The 17,244-nt window shown below is 33.8% G+C and overlaps 3 protein-coding genes across 8 annotated transcripts in view; 2 read left to right on the forward strand and 1 right to left on the reverse strand.

Moving 5' to 3' along the window:
- LOC126700411 (ras-related protein RABC1-like) overlaps nt 1-15,162 on the forward strand; it is a 31,944-nt gene extending 16,782 nt beyond the window's left edge. Inside the window, exons 2-7 of one of the 2 annotated variants that reach the window (XM_050398565.1) lie at nt 11,735-11,903; nt 12,005-12,073; nt 13,140-13,205; nt 13,451-13,572; nt 13,808-13,936; nt 14,894-15,162. In XM_050398565.1, the coding sequence (XP_050254522.1) occupies nt 11,753-11,903; nt 12,005-12,073; nt 13,140-13,205; nt 13,451-13,572; nt 13,808-13,936; nt 14,894-15,007 (651 nt within the window). In that variant the 5' untranslated portion in view covers nt 11,735-11,752 and the 3' untranslated portion in view covers nt 15,008-15,162. Of the gene's footprint in view, nt 1-11,442; nt 11,904-12,004; nt 12,074-13,139; nt 13,206-13,450; nt 13,573-13,807; nt 13,937-14,893 lie in introns of those variants that run through there. The other variant, XM_050398564.1, reaches the window with a different exon arrangement.
- Nucleotides 2,961-9,025, forward strand: LOC126700409 (pentatricopeptide repeat-containing protein At3g29290-like). Of its 5 annotated transcripts, none has more exons than XM_050398560.1 (5): nt 2,961-3,120; nt 4,082-4,174; nt 4,439-4,533; nt 6,242-7,891; nt 8,413-9,025. In XM_050398560.1, the coding sequence occupies exons 3-5, from the start codon at nt 4,522-4,524 to the stop codon at nt 8,638-8,640; spliced, it is 1,890 nt and encodes a 629-aa protein (XP_050254517.1). In that variant the 5' UTR covers nt 2,961-3,120; nt 4,082-4,174; nt 4,439-4,521; the 3' UTR covers nt 8,641-9,025. The 5 variants fall into 5 exon arrangements, with proteins under 5 accessions (XP_050254517.1, XP_050254516.1, XP_050254519.1 ...); XM_050398559.1 differs by having other exon boundaries at nt 4,085-4,174; XM_050398562.1 differs by lacking the exon at nt 4,439-4,533.
- Nucleotides 9,227-9,996, reverse strand: LOC126700412 (biogenesis of lysosome-related organelles complex 1 subunit 2-like). The gene is made up of 2 exons (XM_050398567.1): nt 9,720-9,996; nt 9,227-9,626 (listed from the first exon to the last, which is right to left on the reverse strand). Exons 1-2 carry the CDS (start codon nt 9,813-9,815, stop codon nt 9,351-9,353), a joined length of 372 nt encoding a protein of 123 aa, XP_050254524.1. The 5' UTR covers nt 9,816-9,996; the 3' UTR covers nt 9,227-9,350.
- Nucleotides 15,163-17,244: the final 2,082 nt, after the last annotated feature.

Genomic DNA, 17,244 nt, shown 5'->3' on the forward strand with positions numbered 1-17,244 from the left:
CTCTCAACTCAGATGATTCTCTTATGTGAAATTGTGGCTCACGAGACTTCACCGGATTATGGTGTGTGATTTTTGGTTATTTATTTATTTATTTGAGATTATGAAGCAAATAGTTTTTATATTTTACTTACCCTTTCTATTTTTTGAAAACACTTTTCTAGGAAATACCATTTCTTTTGCTTTGCTTTCAGTCTATCATTCTTGCTTGTGGTATTTGTTTGATTAATTTAGATCTAAAATTAGTTCAACAAGATGATTCTTTTTCTAAAATATAATAACAAAACCAATATATGTTTTTTGGCGAAAAGCACATTTTAGTCCCAACATTTTCAGGCGATTCCCATTTTAGTCCCTACATTTTATTTTTACCGCTTTTAGTCTCTATCTTGAAAAACGCTTCCCGTTTTGGTCCCTGCCGTTACTCATTTAACAGAAATATCCTACGTGGCAAACGGTCCAACAATAAATGCTGACGTGTCTATTAAAATAATATTAAAAATGCCACGTTAGCAATTTAATTTTTGAAAAAAAGCCAAATCAGATAAAAATAATATAAAAATTTCTAACCTAATTATTTAAAAAAAAATAAAAGAAATTAGTTAAATTAAATTTTTTTCCTTTTTTTTTGGAAGAACATGAAGAAGGTGTTCTTCATTTTTCTTCCCCAACTAAGCTTGCCTAGAAAATTAAAAATTAAAAATTTACTTTTCTTTTCTTGCATTTTCTTAGCAACCAAAACCATAAAATCACTCAGATTTACAAAATAAAAAGATATGCCCATAAAAATTTACAAAACACAAACATTCAACAAGATTTTCTTATGCTTTGAAACCAAACACAAAAAACACAAAACTCAAACCCAGATTTTCAGCCTCCATACACAACCAAACCCAACGAAGCCTGAATAAGACTTTAGAGAAAACGTAACGAAACCCGGCACAACCACCACCACATCAAACAGAACCCAACCACCACCAAAACCCAACTACCAACGAAACCTAGCCACCAAACAGACCTAGCAAGCACCGAAACCCACCACCAAATGGATCCAGCAAACACCAAAAAAAACCCACCACCAAAGCCGGCCATCGATTTGAACTCCACAACTGAAACCCACCACCGAAACGCCACCACCAAATGGATCAAAGCCGACCACCGATTCAACTCCACAATCGAAACCCACCACCGAAACGCCACCACTAAAACCCAGCAAACACCGAAAAAAACCCACCACCAAAGTCGGCCACCGATTCAACTCCACAACCGAAACGCCACCACTAAAACCTAGCAAACACTGAAAAAAACCCACCACCAAAGCCGACCATCGATTCAACTCCACAACCGAAACACCACCACTAAAACCCAGCAACCACCGATTCGATCTAACCAAAACTTAGTCAGATGAGAAGAGATAGATGAGTGAAACATGCTGTGAATAGAGAAAGAGGAATGGGAGACGTAGAAGAGAGATATAAAGGGAGAGATGGAGAACTGTGAATAGAGAAAGAGGAATGGGAAACATCTCCTGGAACATTCTTCATGTTCTTCCAAAAAAAGGAAAAAAAATTAATTACTAATTTCTTTTCTTTTTTTAAAAAATAATTAGGTTAGAAATTTTTATATTATTTTTATATGATTTAACTTTTTTCAAAAATTAAATTGTTGACTGGCATTTTTTAATATTATTTTTATTTGACGTGGGTTTTTTTAATATTGTTTTAATAGACACGTCAGCATTTACTGTTGGACCGTTTGCCACGTAGGATATTTCTGTTAAATGAGTAACGGTAGGGACCAAAACGGGAAGCGTTTTTCAGGATAGGGACTAAAAGCGGTAAAAATAAAATGTAGGGACTAAAATGGGAATCTTCTGAAAATGTAGGGACTAAAATGTGTTTTTCGCCATGTTTTTTAAACGGTGGGTTCACTTTCAGTGTTTTCATTTTGTGATTTTGGTTGTTTTGTGGGTTTTGTGCTTAGATTTTGGTAGGTGTGATTTGATTTGTGATTTGGTGGTCTTCTGGGTTTTTGTTGCGATTTGATTTTGGCTGGGTTTTGGTTATGGTGGTGGTCGTGATTTGATTTTGGCTGGGTTTCGGCAATGGTGCGTGGTTGGAGGTGATGAGCTTGAAAAGCTTCGGCCGTGGAGGTTTAGAAGGAGAACTTGGTGATCAGTCATGGAGCATGGTGTGACGTGGGTTGAGGCAGAGAGAGGATGAGAGGGAAATAGGGGCAACCCTAAACATTTTGGGGTCTAAGGCGAGAACTAAAAATATGGCATTTTTTATACTTATATATTAATTAAATTAATGTTTATTTAATTTTTTTATATTATATTTTTTATCATTATTTTCATTTTCTTCTAAATTATTTTGAAGTTCATTATCAAGATTTGTTGTATTGCAAAATTGAACATCATTTTCTTCTAAATTATTTTGGTGAATTTCTTGCTCATTTGTGATATTTTCATCTAAATTTTGTGTTATATTTTGTTTATTACTAATAAAAAATTTGTTCATTGATCCTTTTTGAGACTTAATTAATTTTTCTTCTTTTTTTCTTTTTTTAAGTTTTTCATATCCAGATGCATATTTTCTAGTAGACATTTCTAATCAAACATTATATTTATAAAGACTAAAATAAAAAATAACTTTCAAGTGTAGAACAAATAAGAAATAAAACCTGATTTATACAAAAATTTAAGCACAGCCATAACACTAACACATGACTTATTAATAAGACCCACCCACCCAAAAAAAAAAAAAAAAAAAACACACACAAAACAAATCCTATCTATAACCCAAAAAAAAAAAAAAAAAAAAAAATGCAGGCTTTTAAAAAAAAAAAAAAAAAACTTGAAGGCCCAAACTTAACGCCCAGTCCAGGGAGGGTCCAGGCAGCCATAATGATAAACTGATAAGTGATAAACAAAGTTACAGGGAGGGCCCAAATAAACAAAGTTATCTTAAGTTCTTAACAAATATTTATAATTTTATACCTGATTCCTGAACCTCAGAACCTGATACGGTGAGGTGAGCAGTTGAGACTTGAGAGAGGCGGAGAGCAGAGAATCAGAGAGAGAACAGACTGAACAGTGGAGACTGGAGACTAGAGAGAAAGGTAAAATTTTTAGGGTTTTGAGTGGATTTATTTGTGATTGTTTTGTGGTTAATCTCTTAGACCGGATTTGTAGTTTATGTGGTTGTTTTTTGGTCAATGATTTTGTTTAGAACCAATGTTTAATAGGATTTACCAAAATTTTTGTTTTTTTGGTTAAAAGGATGTGCCACATCATTTTTGAAACTAAATTTTCTACTACCCGGTTCTTTTCTAAAATTTTGGGGGCCTTAGGCAATTGCCTAACTCGCCTAAGGGAAGGGCCGGCCCTGTGGGCTTGGCAGTAGGTGTCTGTTTTAAGTTATTTTATTTTATTATTATTATTTTTTTTGCATGGAAGGTGTTTGTGAAATTGTCTCTTACAAGCTTTGAAACTAATTGGGTGTATTTATGAAGTTGGTCCAGATGGTTTCATTAATTTTAACTATCAGTTTGTGTGCTTGTTAAAATTTTGAAGGCTATATTGATATGCTTTCTAGTGTAAATGAATGTTCATTGAGAATCAAACTGTGCTGATTGTTTTGAGTAAATCCTCACAGGTTCCCTTTGAAGTAACAGAAAAAAGGACGTGTCATTTTTCTAGTAAAAAAAAAGAAAATTTTTGCTTAATTGTTTGCTACATTCTGAGTTCATAATATATTCTTTTATCTTTAGGTTGACATACAACCATTTGCAATATGCAAAATGGGGCGTAGAACTGCATTACCTGGAAAGGCCTAATTTTCCCGTCTTAATCATTAATAAGGAGAAGTTGAGCATATTTGAATAAACACAAATATAATACGATTTGAAAACACAATCAATCATTTGGTAATAGGTCATAGATCCTTGGTTAATTGTTATTGATCGTATTTTCTTTTTCACTACATTTTCAAGTATATATATATATATATATATATATGTATGTATGTATGTATGTATGTATATAATTTTATATTTAACTTTCGTTGTTTTTGTTACTTAGTAGAGGTTGGACCTTGTTGAAATGGAAAGTACCCTACTACCCAACTGATGTAATGTGGGCTCAATCCAAAAACCAACCCTTCCAAAATTTGGGGTAAGTTTGCCTATCAATCGCCTCTCCCAAACCTTGCAAAAGGTTATGTTTGGTTTCTGCTCTTTGAAATATTTTAAAAACACTCTTTGTAACATTGGTTTCTATCTTGTCCAGATAACTTTTGGTCATGCCTCTATTTAATTTGTTCTAATGTTGTTTGTGTTTGGTACTTTGGTTTACTTAGTTTCCATGTGGTTTGAGAGTTATTGTAGTTTCCATAACCCAGCTGATAAACAGAATAAATATAGATACTTGGTTTTATAGGAAATTCCTGGAGGTACTCTGTACTTGTGCAAATAATGGTTGTTTTCTCTTGCTTGAAGTTCCATTTTGGGTGAAGATCATAGATGAACTCATTTGTAAGCATTTTATTTAGCATAAAGAAACATATGATCATTTTATTCAAATCTCATAACACAAATATGCTTGTGATACTGGATTTCCCTTCTACATAATAGTTGCAGAATTTGGTCTAAGATTTCTATTCAACATGAGAGACACCACAGTGAGGTCAAGTTGTAGCTTGCCACAATAGGTTCTTTTAAAAGGAAAAACCTGTTCAATGCTACTAAAGTAATGCAAATCACTTTTCTGAATCGTACTAAACTTTGGCTTGATCGTATCATACAAGTGCTATAAGACATGCAATTCACACTTGAGCAGTTCACATTATATGTTGGATTCAAAATGACATAGATTTAACATTTTGTGAGCCTAGTATTATTTTTTAATGAACATATGGATAAAGCCAGCCAATTGAATGAAGCTGTCTGTATCAAATGACCATGTTGCAATTGTACACCAATTAAGAGATGAAGGTGGACCTTTAAGAGATTGAGATTCTAGTCCTAGCATAGAAGCACAAAATTGAAAGAAACAACTTACTACTTGATGTCTTCATAGAATATCAATAAATAGTTAGTAATACTCAAGTTTCATAACATCATTTTATTACTTCAACATATGAATGGATATATTTGCTATGTTCCATTGCATTAAGAAAGTCCATATCTCCTACTACTAAGTTCATGCTTTGTAGCTTATTTGTACCTAATGCAACTAAAAATATCTTCTTTTAATGGAATGTGTACTTTTCATATATGTGAACGTAGTCAAATAATAGATATGGATATTGGAAAAAAAAAAAAAAGGTTTGATAAGCTGATTTGCAAATTTTGATGCATATTTGGAGTTGTTCCTAATTTTGTTTAACCGCATGTCATTTTCTATTCATGTCTTTCATATTACGGCTATTGATTAACTATGGCTTCTTAGAATAGAAAAAGGGAATATCATGGGGTTCAAGTGATAGCCCAACGATAATGGCATTCTTTGTGTATCTCATGCTGGTGGTTCGAACTCCACCTCACCCCTCCCCCACTATCTACCAATCAAAAAAAGAAAAAGAAAAAAGGAGAATATGATGGTTATAGCTTCATGAAACTTTTTAATGGTTCTCTTGTACATATGCTATCCATGAGAGAGCTATTGAGACAAGGTAACTTTAAAGTATTAATAGTAGATAGGTAATTTTTATATATGACATGAAAAAAAAAAAAAAAAAATTCCCTGGAGAAATGAAGCATGTTAGTTATGTTCTCTCAATCACATCCAATGGTAGAAATTCCTTTATAAATAAATTTATTAGCCTCTACATCCTTTAAAATCATTATTATATATATTTTCATACAAATCCTCAATACAGTTGATTAGTTTACTATAAACACCCCCCCCCCCCCCCCCCCCAAAAAAAAAAAAAAAGGAGGAATTGCCCATACATAAAATTGCAATAATATTCACAAGCATTGTCATGAGCCAAAGTGGGCTAGGCCTCTACCTCCCAAAATTTAACTACAACTTAATGAAATATTCTTCTAATTTATGTGTTGTGGATTGTGAGCCAGCAGCATTTAGAATATAGGAATTTATTGGGACAGGATAATAGATTCTTCGTTTCTTGAGGGCTTGAATTATCCTTAACTTATGCTTTAAAAGGTTAGCTGTTATCTCAAGTAGCTTCCCTTGGTTAAAGAGTCTCCATTTAATATCCTTGTTTTCCTTTTTCAGGGCCCAGTTATGTGTGAAATGCTGAGGAGTTTGAATTCTGCTATGGTTTTATCAAATTGGTTTTCTTGCAGATATTACCCATATATTCCAACTATCTACTTCTGTAAAATCCACAATCGGCATTTTCATTGTTGTGTATATGTTAATTCAGCTATAAATTCAAATACTCAGGGTGCCATAATGCCTGGTCTGGGCATAATTTCCACGTGGCAACCAAAGACGTCAAATATCAGTTTGTTGAGGGTGGACAAATCACGCATTGTTGTGAACACGGTTGCAAGTGTTGATGTTGGTGTGGATTGTGAAAAGGAGGAAGAAAACAAATTGATTAAAGGAGATGAGGGATTTGAAGAATCTTTTGTTGAGCAGATTTGGCCTCCTTGGGGAAATGTCACAAATCACAAGGATTTGGATATTGAACCTAGTCCTACGCCTGTTAGCCAGACTGAGTCAAAATTTTCAAACAGGATGACGATTGCGAATGAAAGTAGGGTACATTTTCTAGAGGAAACAAATGAAGAGTTGTTATCAGAGCGACTTTTGGTGCTTAGCAGAACCAATAAGGTTAGAAGTGCATTGGGATTATTTAGGTCCATGGAATTATCAGGTCTTTGTCCTAGTTTACATGCCTGTAACTCTCTTTTATCATGCCTTTTTAGGAATGGGCAGCCTGATGATGGGTTAAGAGTCTTTGAGTTTTTGAAGACAAAGAAGATAACTACAGGTCACACTTATAGCTTAGTACTTAAAGCAATTGCGAATTCTCAGGGTAGTGATACTGCCCTTGAAATGCTTATGGAAATGCTAGGGGAATGTGAAGTGAAGAAGGATTTTGATGCAATTGCATATAACACTATGATAACAGTATGTGGTAAAGTTAACAATGGTGTTGAAACTGAGAGGATCTGGAGAAGTATGAAGGCAAATGGCTGCTGTCCAACACGAGTTACTTATTGCCTATTAATTAGCAATTTTGTTCATTGCAGTCAAAATGAGCTGGCTCTTGATGCTTACAGTGAGATGGTTCAGAACGGATTTGAACCGGGGAATGATACAAAGCAAGCTATAATTAGTGCGTGCACAAAGGAGGGAAAGTGGAATTTGGCACTTAGTGTCTTTCAAGATATGTTGAAGGCTGGCTTGAAGCCAAACCTAGTTGCTTGTAATGCATTAATTAACTCTCTTGCGAAAGCTGGGGAGGTCAAACTAGCATTTGAGGTTTATGATATCACAACATCTTTGGGTCATTCACCAGATGCATACACATGGAATGCTCTACTTGGTGCTCTATATAATGCAGATCGACATGACGATGTTCTTCAGCTCTTTGACAGCATTAAGAGAGATCAAGACTCTCAATTGAATTTACATTTGTACAACACTGCTTTAATGTCTTGCTCAAAGCTTGGTTCATGGGATAGAGCACTGCAGCTTTTGTGGCAAATGGAAGCTTTTGGGCTCTCAATTCCAACTGCATCATATAATCTTGTCATTAGTGCTTGTGAGATTGCAAGGAAGCCAAAAGTTGCATTGCAAGTGTATGAGCACATGGTTCACCAAAAATGCAATCCGGACACATTTACTCATTTGTCATTGTTAAGAGCTTGCATATGGGGATCACTCTGGGATGAAGTGGAGGAAATCCTAAATGTAAGTTTTATTTTGTTGACATGTTTTGGCCATTTAACTTTATCTCAGTTGAATTCAATTTATTGTGATATGGAATTAACAAACAAAATGGGAGGTGAAAATATTTTATCTTTTCAAAATTTCATATCAACCACAAATTTTACATTGCTGAATTGTCCAAAATGCAGTCACTTCTTCCCACACACAACCCCCCACCCCCCCCCCCCCCCCCCCCCCCCGGGTCTCTTTCTTTTTTCACTCTAATGTCCATTTGAAGAAAGCTTGTGACATAAATGATTTTGTTGAGTGGTGCCTCTTCAGCGCAATTATTAAAGACACACTATGTTGCATTTATTGTGATAAATGCTCATCCTTTTGGGTTATAAACCTGTGAATTTTTTGTTAATGCTACTGCATTTATAATTTGTTTGGACCTTTGATTTTTTTTTTTTTTTTTTTTTGTGTGTGTGTGTGTGTGTGTGTTGAGAAATGGACCTTTGAAACTGAGTGTGCTGGCGTACTGATTTTTGTTTCCTTTGCAGTGGGCTGCACCAAATGTATCTCTTTATAATGCTGTCATTCAAGGAATGTACTTAAGGGGCAAGATTGATTCTGCAAAGAATCTGTACACCAAAATGCGTGAGCATGGTCTTCAACCAGATGGTAAAACACGTGCTATGATGCTTCAAAACTTGTCAAAAAATTCAGCTAGACATAGAAGGAGTTGGTCTCTTGGTTACAGAGGACGTCATCGACAAAAGATGAAATGAGAAAAAGAGATTACTTTCCCTCAAAAAAAGAAAAAAAGAGATTACCAACAAATTAGTTGGGCTAACTACATTGTGATTATATAGATTGATAAGATGTATAAGTTGAATGTATAACAGAGCAACAATACAGGCCTAATTTTGCCCTCTGTAATTGTTTTCTGTTCTGTCTCTTCTCTGTTTCCCTCTGGGGTTTTTTTTTTTTTGGAAACACCTCTTGATTTTCACTGTATAGATTTTTTTTTTTTTAATTTAAAATGAAAGCAGTAATTATCCCATAGTACTGTGATACAAGTGTGTGATATCGGACAAGTTTGTTGTTTTGGAGACATGGATTTCTTTTTAAAGGCTTCATAAATAAAATTTTAGCTTAAGTTTTATGGTTCAAGTACATTCAAATTTCATTGCCATTATCAAATTTAGTGCCAGATAAAATTAAAGGAACTTCCAATTGGGCCCCTTGAGTATGAGTTGGTGGGTGAGAATGGGGATTCAAATCTTCTTGGTGCAGAATTCTCATAAACACCTCTTATTTTGACTTGTGTTTTTGCTAACTCTACAAAAATATAGATGTCACGTATGTGTAGAATTGATCAAATGTGAGAAGAGCGCTTTATAAGACTGTCTCGTGAGATACATTAAATCAATAGAAAGTAACATTAAAAAAACAAAGATTGGAATAATAAAATAGACCCAACAACAAGTGTAGAAAATTAGGAAGTGGGATGTGGAGGATGAGGGTAAACAGAAAGAACTTTGGATTCTAAAAGGGAAACATGCTTATCGAGCATTGACACAACAGCTTCAAACTCAGTCACTTGTTGCTCTATTGCATCAATCTGCTGCACATATTGGTCGAAGTTACCACCCTTTGACTTCAACTGCTCCACGAATACCCTCAGCCCAGATGCCACGCCACCCATCCCTTTGTATTCTTCACCCACTCTCTCATTCATTTTCTCCAACACTTCTAGCTCATTATTCGTCCCCTTATTTCAAAATCAGAACCCAAAATTACACAAATCCCAGAAATTTTATTAAAGAAAAGAGTAATTAGAGAGAGAAGGAGAAAGAGAGAGTACTTGGAGCTGGGATTTGATCATGGTGGAGACGCTGGTGAAGAGATCGTTGAGTGAGTCGGCGAGTTGGTCATGAACAGCCTCATCCTTCTGGGCCATGAGGGTGTCGTTGTGTTTGTGTGGCTTTGTGGGGGATGAAGAGAAACGAAGCTTGATGTCGATGATTGTTTGGAGTTTGGGGAGGATTACTGATGGAAAAATGAAATGAACAGCCAAAGTGGACAAGGGAGAAAACCTGAATGGCTCTTCTTTCCTACTTCGTTGGCTAGTCAATAATGAGTAACACAATTACCAACCATTTATTTACTTATTATTATCTTGAATCAATGGAGTATAATTGGCTCGCTATTTTTTTTTTTTTTCTTCCTCTTCTCTTTTTGAGAATCATAATTGGATCCTATTTATTTTGGAAACTTTAAAAAAATTCATTGGAAATTTCGGAAGACGCTAATTGATATTGTATTCTCGAAGTACTAATTAAGTGCGCATTTATTTATTATTATTATTGGATCACTATACATTATGACCGGAATAAATGATTGAATTTTTACTCAATTATAAGGGGTCAATTTGAATGGATAAATGGATTTAAATAGTTATGAGTTAAAATGACAGAGGACCGATAGATTTTTAAGATGGTAATAAAACAAGTATGAATTTTAAATCTCTCTCAAAAAGAAAAAAGTATGAATTTTAAATAAATTATACAACTATATATATATGTGTGTATGTATGTATAATTGAATGGACCAAATGGTTCTAACAAGTTATTTTTAATAGTATTTTTTGTCGAATAATACTTTATCAAAAAAAAAATTGCCATTATAGCAATAATTAAAAGTTATTTGACAAAAGACAATATTAACGGAGGGTTAGTGACGGAGGCACAACAATTGTAGAGAGAGAGAGAGAGAGAGAGAAAAATCAATATATATATATATATATATATATAATTATTTTTTCCTTTTTAATATAATCGAGTTGGTTGAGCTCATTACAAATGAATAACCTAACCCTCGTTTAGTTCACAAGTGAGGTAAAGGCCTTTGCATTCAAAGCCAAGCAGGCACCCGTAGTCCTAATAAAAATTAGTAAGTATACCTAGGTTGGGTTGGAAAATTCCCAACCCAACTTATCACGTGTAGAAATTAATACAATCCAATCCATATGTACTTAGAAAAGAGTGGTTCGAGCAATAATTTTAGCAAGGCTTATGTGGTACATGTGGTATTACTTATTGTCGTCACGTGGTGTGAGGTCGATGAACCCACATCGGAGACCCCCTTTTTTCATTCAACAAAAAAAACCCTATATGTACTGAGTTGAGTGGGTTACACTTGTATCATGTCTTAATAATAAAGTGGGCTTTCATCAACTACATAAGACTTTTTTTTTAATAAATTATTATAATATCATAGTTCGCATAAATAATACTACAAATTGCTAAATTCATTAAAAAACTAATTATTAAAAAAAGTAATAAAAGAAATTCAAGTTTATGGTGAGTCAAATGGATTGGAAAAACCAATCAATCCAAACCTAAAGATATTTAAAATAAAATTTCAACCTAACCCCCACAAAAACCAATTTGAGAAGTTGGGTCTAGTCGGTGTCGGTATGGTGGGTTGGATAGAAACAGTGCAGACTGCAGACGCACTGCAGTGGATAAAAACTTATTTAAAAAAAGCAATGAATCGGTGGAAAAAAGAAGAAGTAGGAGAGGAAAAGAAGACTTTAGTAGCTTCAAGTAGAAGTAGACCTTTCTGCTTTCTTTTACACTGTTTTCTTCTCTCTCTCTCTCTCTCTCTCTCTCTGCAATCCTTTTACTTTCCCTACACTACACTACACCACACCACACCACACCACCATCCAAATAAAATAAATATTCTCAGATCCAATTCTGTTTATTCCTCTCTCTTTTCCCTATCAACAATTCCTTCTCAAAATTCTTTGTTCTTCTTTATTTTGATGGTGGTGGTGATTGGTTGAGTTGATATATATATATATATATATATATATATATATATATTATAACAATGGATACGGCGTCGTCTTCTTCAAATTCGACCATGGCGGAGTTCGATTACCTGTTCAAGTTGTTGCTGATCGGAGACTCTGGAGTTGGGAAAAGCACGCTTCTCTTGAGCTTCACTTCCAATACCTTCGAGGATCTCTCTCCTACCATCGGTCTGCTTATCATTTCCCCCCTCTACTCCTCTCTTTTTTTAAAAAGAAAATTATTATTATTAAAAAAAATTCATATATGTTTGTTTTTTTTTTTTATATAGGTGTTGATTTTAAGGTGAAACATGTTACTCTTGGTGGGAAGAAGTTGAAGCTTGCAATTTGGGACACAGGTTGGTAACTCTATATATAACTCTTAAAAAAAAAAAAAAGAAGTTTAATGTGTTTTAAGACTCTGTTTTAGTATTATTTGATGTGGTGTGATGTGATGTCTCTGTTCTTCTATGCTATATATACATGTTGGAAGAACAAAACCTTGGATTCATGCATCATCATTTTTTATGAATTATTGGTTTAGTAAGTAAAACGTTAATCACTGGCATTGATTTATTAATGAAATTTCTGTTTAAGTTTCAGAGGTATGTTTAAATTTTCAATGCACAATACAATTGAATTTGGTGATCTGTAGTACTTAAATCTTGGAAATATTGGGCCGATCTTTGTTAATGGTTCTGTGGATAATGATCTAGTTTTAAAGATCCCAATCATGTGAATGATTTAAGAGTTTGGGTGTGCGTGTACATTATGATTGACTTACACTTCTGCAGCAAGAAAGAGTGAAATAAAAATGATGTTGGAGAGTCGCTTGTGATGGTTGGTCATGTTTAGAGGAGAGTGATTAATGCACGACTGAGAAAGAGTGAGTTGATTCAAGTTGAGGGAATGGAAAAAAAAATGTTTGGTGTACTGAGAAAGGACATGTTAATTTAGGAAATAACAAGAGTATGACTTTATATATAATAGATTAGCGGAAAAGAATACATATGGCTGACCCTAACTAATTTTTTGTTGTTTCTGCTGTTGTTTAACTTCTGCAGTAAAGGTTCCAATAGTAGAGTAGATCACACCTTTCAGAAACAAACAATATTAATTAATTTAAGAATTTTGCATTTTCTACATATATGAGAAGTTTCAACTAAAAGAATTATGATATAAGTGGGTCATGAATTCCAATTTCTTCTGGTCATAGTGTATCTTCAATGTTCTTACAATTGTTAATGTAATTCATTTCCTAAAACACACTACTAAATAAACCCTTATACATGCTTTCTTGGTAAGGACGGGATGTTATTATCATATCTTGTTCCCATGCTTTTTTTCCCAAGTTCACATGAAGTTATGAAAAGAGTTGTTGGGGCGTTGTTTCTGACATAATTTTTCTATTTTTGTATCATGAAGCTGGACAAGAAAGATTTAGAACACTGACTGGCTCATATTACAGAGGAGCTCAAGGGATAATAATGGGTATGTTGATTCACCTCCTTTATTCCTCTCAGTTATCTATTCTCTCTTTGTTTGGTTAATAAGAAATTCATGCTATGTTGTCGCTTGGGAATCAATGAATCTGAAAGATCGTGTTTGATGTTATAGAATCTGCTTCTGCAGATTGACTTGTATCCTTAAGAATCATCAATGTTGTGTGAGTTTTGAAAATTTTCTCCTTCATTGGTTCTTAGCATTGCTAAAGCTAACAAATCTTTCTGTTGTAGTGTATGATGTAACACGGCGAGAAACTTTCACAAATCTATCTGATATATGGGCTAAGGAGATTGACTTGTACTCAACAAATCAAGATTGCATCAAGATGCTTGTTGGCAACAAAGTTGATAAGGTATGTCTTTATTCTTTAACGAACTTGCTCTTATAACTATTTTGACTCTCGAGAGCATCCTTTTCTTGATAAACTAGTACTTTTATTGTGATCATATTATTATACTCAGTTATTTTCAACTTTGCCTTGTCTTATGAGCTTATTAGTTGTAGGATTCTTGGGATGTCATGTTCTTTCAAGTTTCAATTACTTAAATCAAATGTATCATGCATATTGAAGTTACCTTTCTTTTCAGGAAAGTGAAAGGGTTGTCAGCAAAAAAGAGGGCATTGACTTTGCTAGAGAATATGGATGCCTATATTTGGAGTGTAGTGCAAAAACTCGAGTCAATGTGGAACAATGCTTTGAGGAGCTTGTGTTAAAGGTATGTAAAATACTAAAATCCTTTTGCCCTACATTGTTTTTATGTTTTTATCAAATGCACTTCCAGTTGTGATTACTAGGATGGTTACCAGTTCAATATGGATTTGGATCCAGGTGGAAAACTTAATCCCATACTTTTATGAAACTTGGAAATGACTATAGGTGTTATCATAATTTTTTAATATACTTTGTTCACATCCAGATGCTGTTTAATAATAAAACTTTTTCTAATAGTAGCAGTATCATCTTGGATCCATGCTTATTCCCATGTGGTGCCCGGTCAGCATAGCTCTTGGGGTAGATATTATTTTCTGATTTTTTTAGTTTAACTCAGCACTCGACATCAATAATTCTCTAAGCCTCCTATACATCAGCCTTTAGAAGTGGTGCGAGGACAACACAGAAGCAAAATGCACCATTTAGTTTAAGTTCATGATTAGATAAGTAATAAGGTTCTAACTTCTAAGGGTTTCGAGGAAGCATATAAAGAACATTTTTTTTTTAAGGCATATAGCACGGCACATTTGGGGACATGTTTTTTGTTAGGATGTCTAAGCAAAAAGAGTATTGGTTCAGAAGACATTTGTTTAAGATGGCTTAGCATGTCAACAAATAACAAAAAGTGATTTGCACACATGTCATAACATTGGCATGTTTAATAGTTGGGCATAGTGACAATAAATTTTCTTTTTTGTTTATTTTTTCAAGCATACTGCTAAAAGTCTTGAACCTTCATTGCCCAGGTGCCCTGCTGACACCACTTTTATTTTGTATGTATGTATAAATAAACATAAGGTGGTGAAAGAGATAATTCTTAACAGAATAACAGTGGTTGTATAATGTATGAAAAAGAATATATTCACTGGTTAGTTTGTTTTATTACGTCAATATTTTCTTGAACTTGACAAATAATCCATGACTTGTGTTGATGATGCAATGGTACCATGTTGATCTGCAGATTTTGGATACACCTAGTCTCTTGACTGAGGGCTCAACTGGAGTGAAAAAGAACATCTTCAAAGAGATACCCCCACAATCTGATGCATCAACCAGCGGATGTTGCTCTTGGTGATTGTACTCATTGTGTTTCTCTCACACACTCCCAATTAGCATTTCATTTACTTCTCTAGTTTGATATAAATTGTTCACATGTTAATCCAATTTGGTGGAAAACCGTATATGAAGTTCAAATAGTAATGTTTGATGTGCGTTGTCTTCCCTTTTGAAGTTCTAATGTACCCCATCTCCCATTCAAAGTAGCAAGTGCATATTTAGTCCTTTTGCAGATGCTTTAATCTGCCATTTGCTCTGATTTAAGTCTTCAAAATCCGAGCTATATCATCTTCCCCAGTTCTGCTTTAGGGAAGATGATGTTTCCATTCGCAGTTATGGGCTGCTGTCATGCCTCTATCATTGTGTTGGACCTGATATAACTATTAAACAACAGCAACAAGCCAACAAATTGGAAGATTGTTTACAACTAGTTGATAATACGGTTCAGCACAATCTCAGAACTCTTTTTTTTTTAGAATGAGTGCTTCGTCAGAATTTGTTGTCCGTTTGTTGTAGCAGAGTTTGTCTAATGCCCCTCCTCTTTTTGTTAAGACGGATTGTTTTAGCCGAAAATATTTTCATTGAGAGACATTTACTGGTAAAATATACTAACGATCTTGAGGATTGGACTAATGCCAAACAGGTTTAAAGCATTTTAAAACTAACCAACTTAGTCCTTAAGTAGTCTCTGTTGTTTCTCTTTTCAATTTGTTTAGAGAATTTTCCTTCAAAAAAAAAAAATTGTTTAAAGAACTGGAGCTGAACTCTTTATAATTGCTTAAAACATTTTAAAACTAACCAACTTAGTCCTTAAGTAGTCTCTGTTGTTTCTCTTTTCAATTTGTTTAGAGAATTTTCCTTTTAAAAAAAATAATTGTTTAAAGAACTGGAGCTGAACTCTTTAGAATTGCTTGGAGACAACTTTTGGTCAAATGTTAAAAATGGTAAGTAGTGGCGAGGATAACATCATTTTTACATGAGTTTAACATATACAAGTTTTGTTATGCATTAATTACAATATTTCACCTCAATAATTCTGAGAAAAATTGTCTTTAGATGCTGAAGTCGCCCACAATGGTTGCCAAACAAGTCTGATAAATTTCTAAATTTAGATCTCACCTATTCTTATATCCAATTTTTTTCAACCTCCTACCTTTTCTTGTTTTATAGTCTTTTATCAATTTCAAAAGTGTGGGCAATTAATAATTAAAACAAATCAATGAATGGGATGGGATGAGAATGAATGTGCCAACATTTGAACAATGATCTCCAACAAATGGATCATCACTACAATAATTATCTCATGAATCAGATACATGCATCATCTTTCTTACAATGCGTCAACACACTTTGAGAAAGAGGATACATATATCCGATACATGAAATATCTTCTAATCATAATTTATTAGTTATGTTTGGTCAATGATTGAGATTAGTTCATTTTATGTATAATCATCACTCACTCATGTGTAGTTTTTTTTTTTTTTTTTTTTTTTTTGTACTTATTTATAGAACCAAACAATTAAATATTATTAGTAATAGGGTAAAGATTGGATCTAATGTCCAGTTGTGCTTGACCCATCCAAATGATGATCTGTGTCCAACAATTGACACGTATCATCATCTGAATGGATCTAGTATAACTGAAAATTGGACCCAACCTGAGTTGTTAGTAGTAAACATTGTTTTTTTTTTTTTTTTTTGGACGATAGTCAAAGCATTAATCATATTGTGAATCATTTTGTTTTATTTTTTGTATACTTTAATCTTAATTTTTTTTAGAATACTTTAATCTTTATCATAGAGTAAATACAATTTCTCTAAGGCTTTGTTTGGATGGGTGGAATATAGGGAGGATGGAAAATATAAGAGGGAAAATGGGGTGGAAAACTCAGTTTTCCACTGTTTGGGAATGAGAAGAAAATAGGGGGAGTGGAAAATTAGGGAGAAAATTTTCTCCCTGGGCCCACAAATTTTTTCCTCCCAAATTGGGAGGAAAAGCAAGGGGGGAAACCTGCCTTAGTGCAGTTTTACGGTAATGCCCTCTTTTTTTTTTTTTTTTTTTTTTTTTTTTTAAACGAGAGCTGAAACGTTCTCCTTCTTTTTTTTTTTTTTTTTTTTTTTTCACGTGACCTGAACATTTTTTTCTTCAACGTGACCTGAACGTTTTTTTTTTTTTTTTTTTTTTTTCAAATGTGACCTGATCTAATTTTTACATTATAATAATAAAAATAATAATATAAATTTATATATATG

Source organism: Quercus robur, chromosome 9 (assembly GCF_932294415.1).
Source record: "Quercus robur chromosome 9, dhQueRobu3.1, whole genome shotgun sequence".
Taxonomy (NCBI): Eukaryota; Viridiplantae; Streptophyta; class Magnoliopsida; order Fagales; family Fagaceae; genus Quercus; species Quercus robur.

Bases quoted from the DNA above. Each gene is read 5' to 3' on its own strand.
- LOC126700409 (XM_050398560.1), top strand. The intron at 7,892-8,412 runs GTAAGTTTTATT...TTTCCTTTGCAG, and splicing joins AAGTGGAGGAAATCCTAAAT to TGGGCTGCACCAAATGTATC.
- LOC126700412 (XM_050398567.1), bottom strand. From the start codon at position 9,815: ATGGCCCAGAAGGATGAGGCTGTTCATGACCAACTCGCCGACTCACTC. The intron at 9,627-9,719 runs GTACTCTCTCTT...TTTTGAAATAAG, and splicing joins TGATCAAATCCCAGCTCCAA to GGGACGAATAATGAGCTAGA.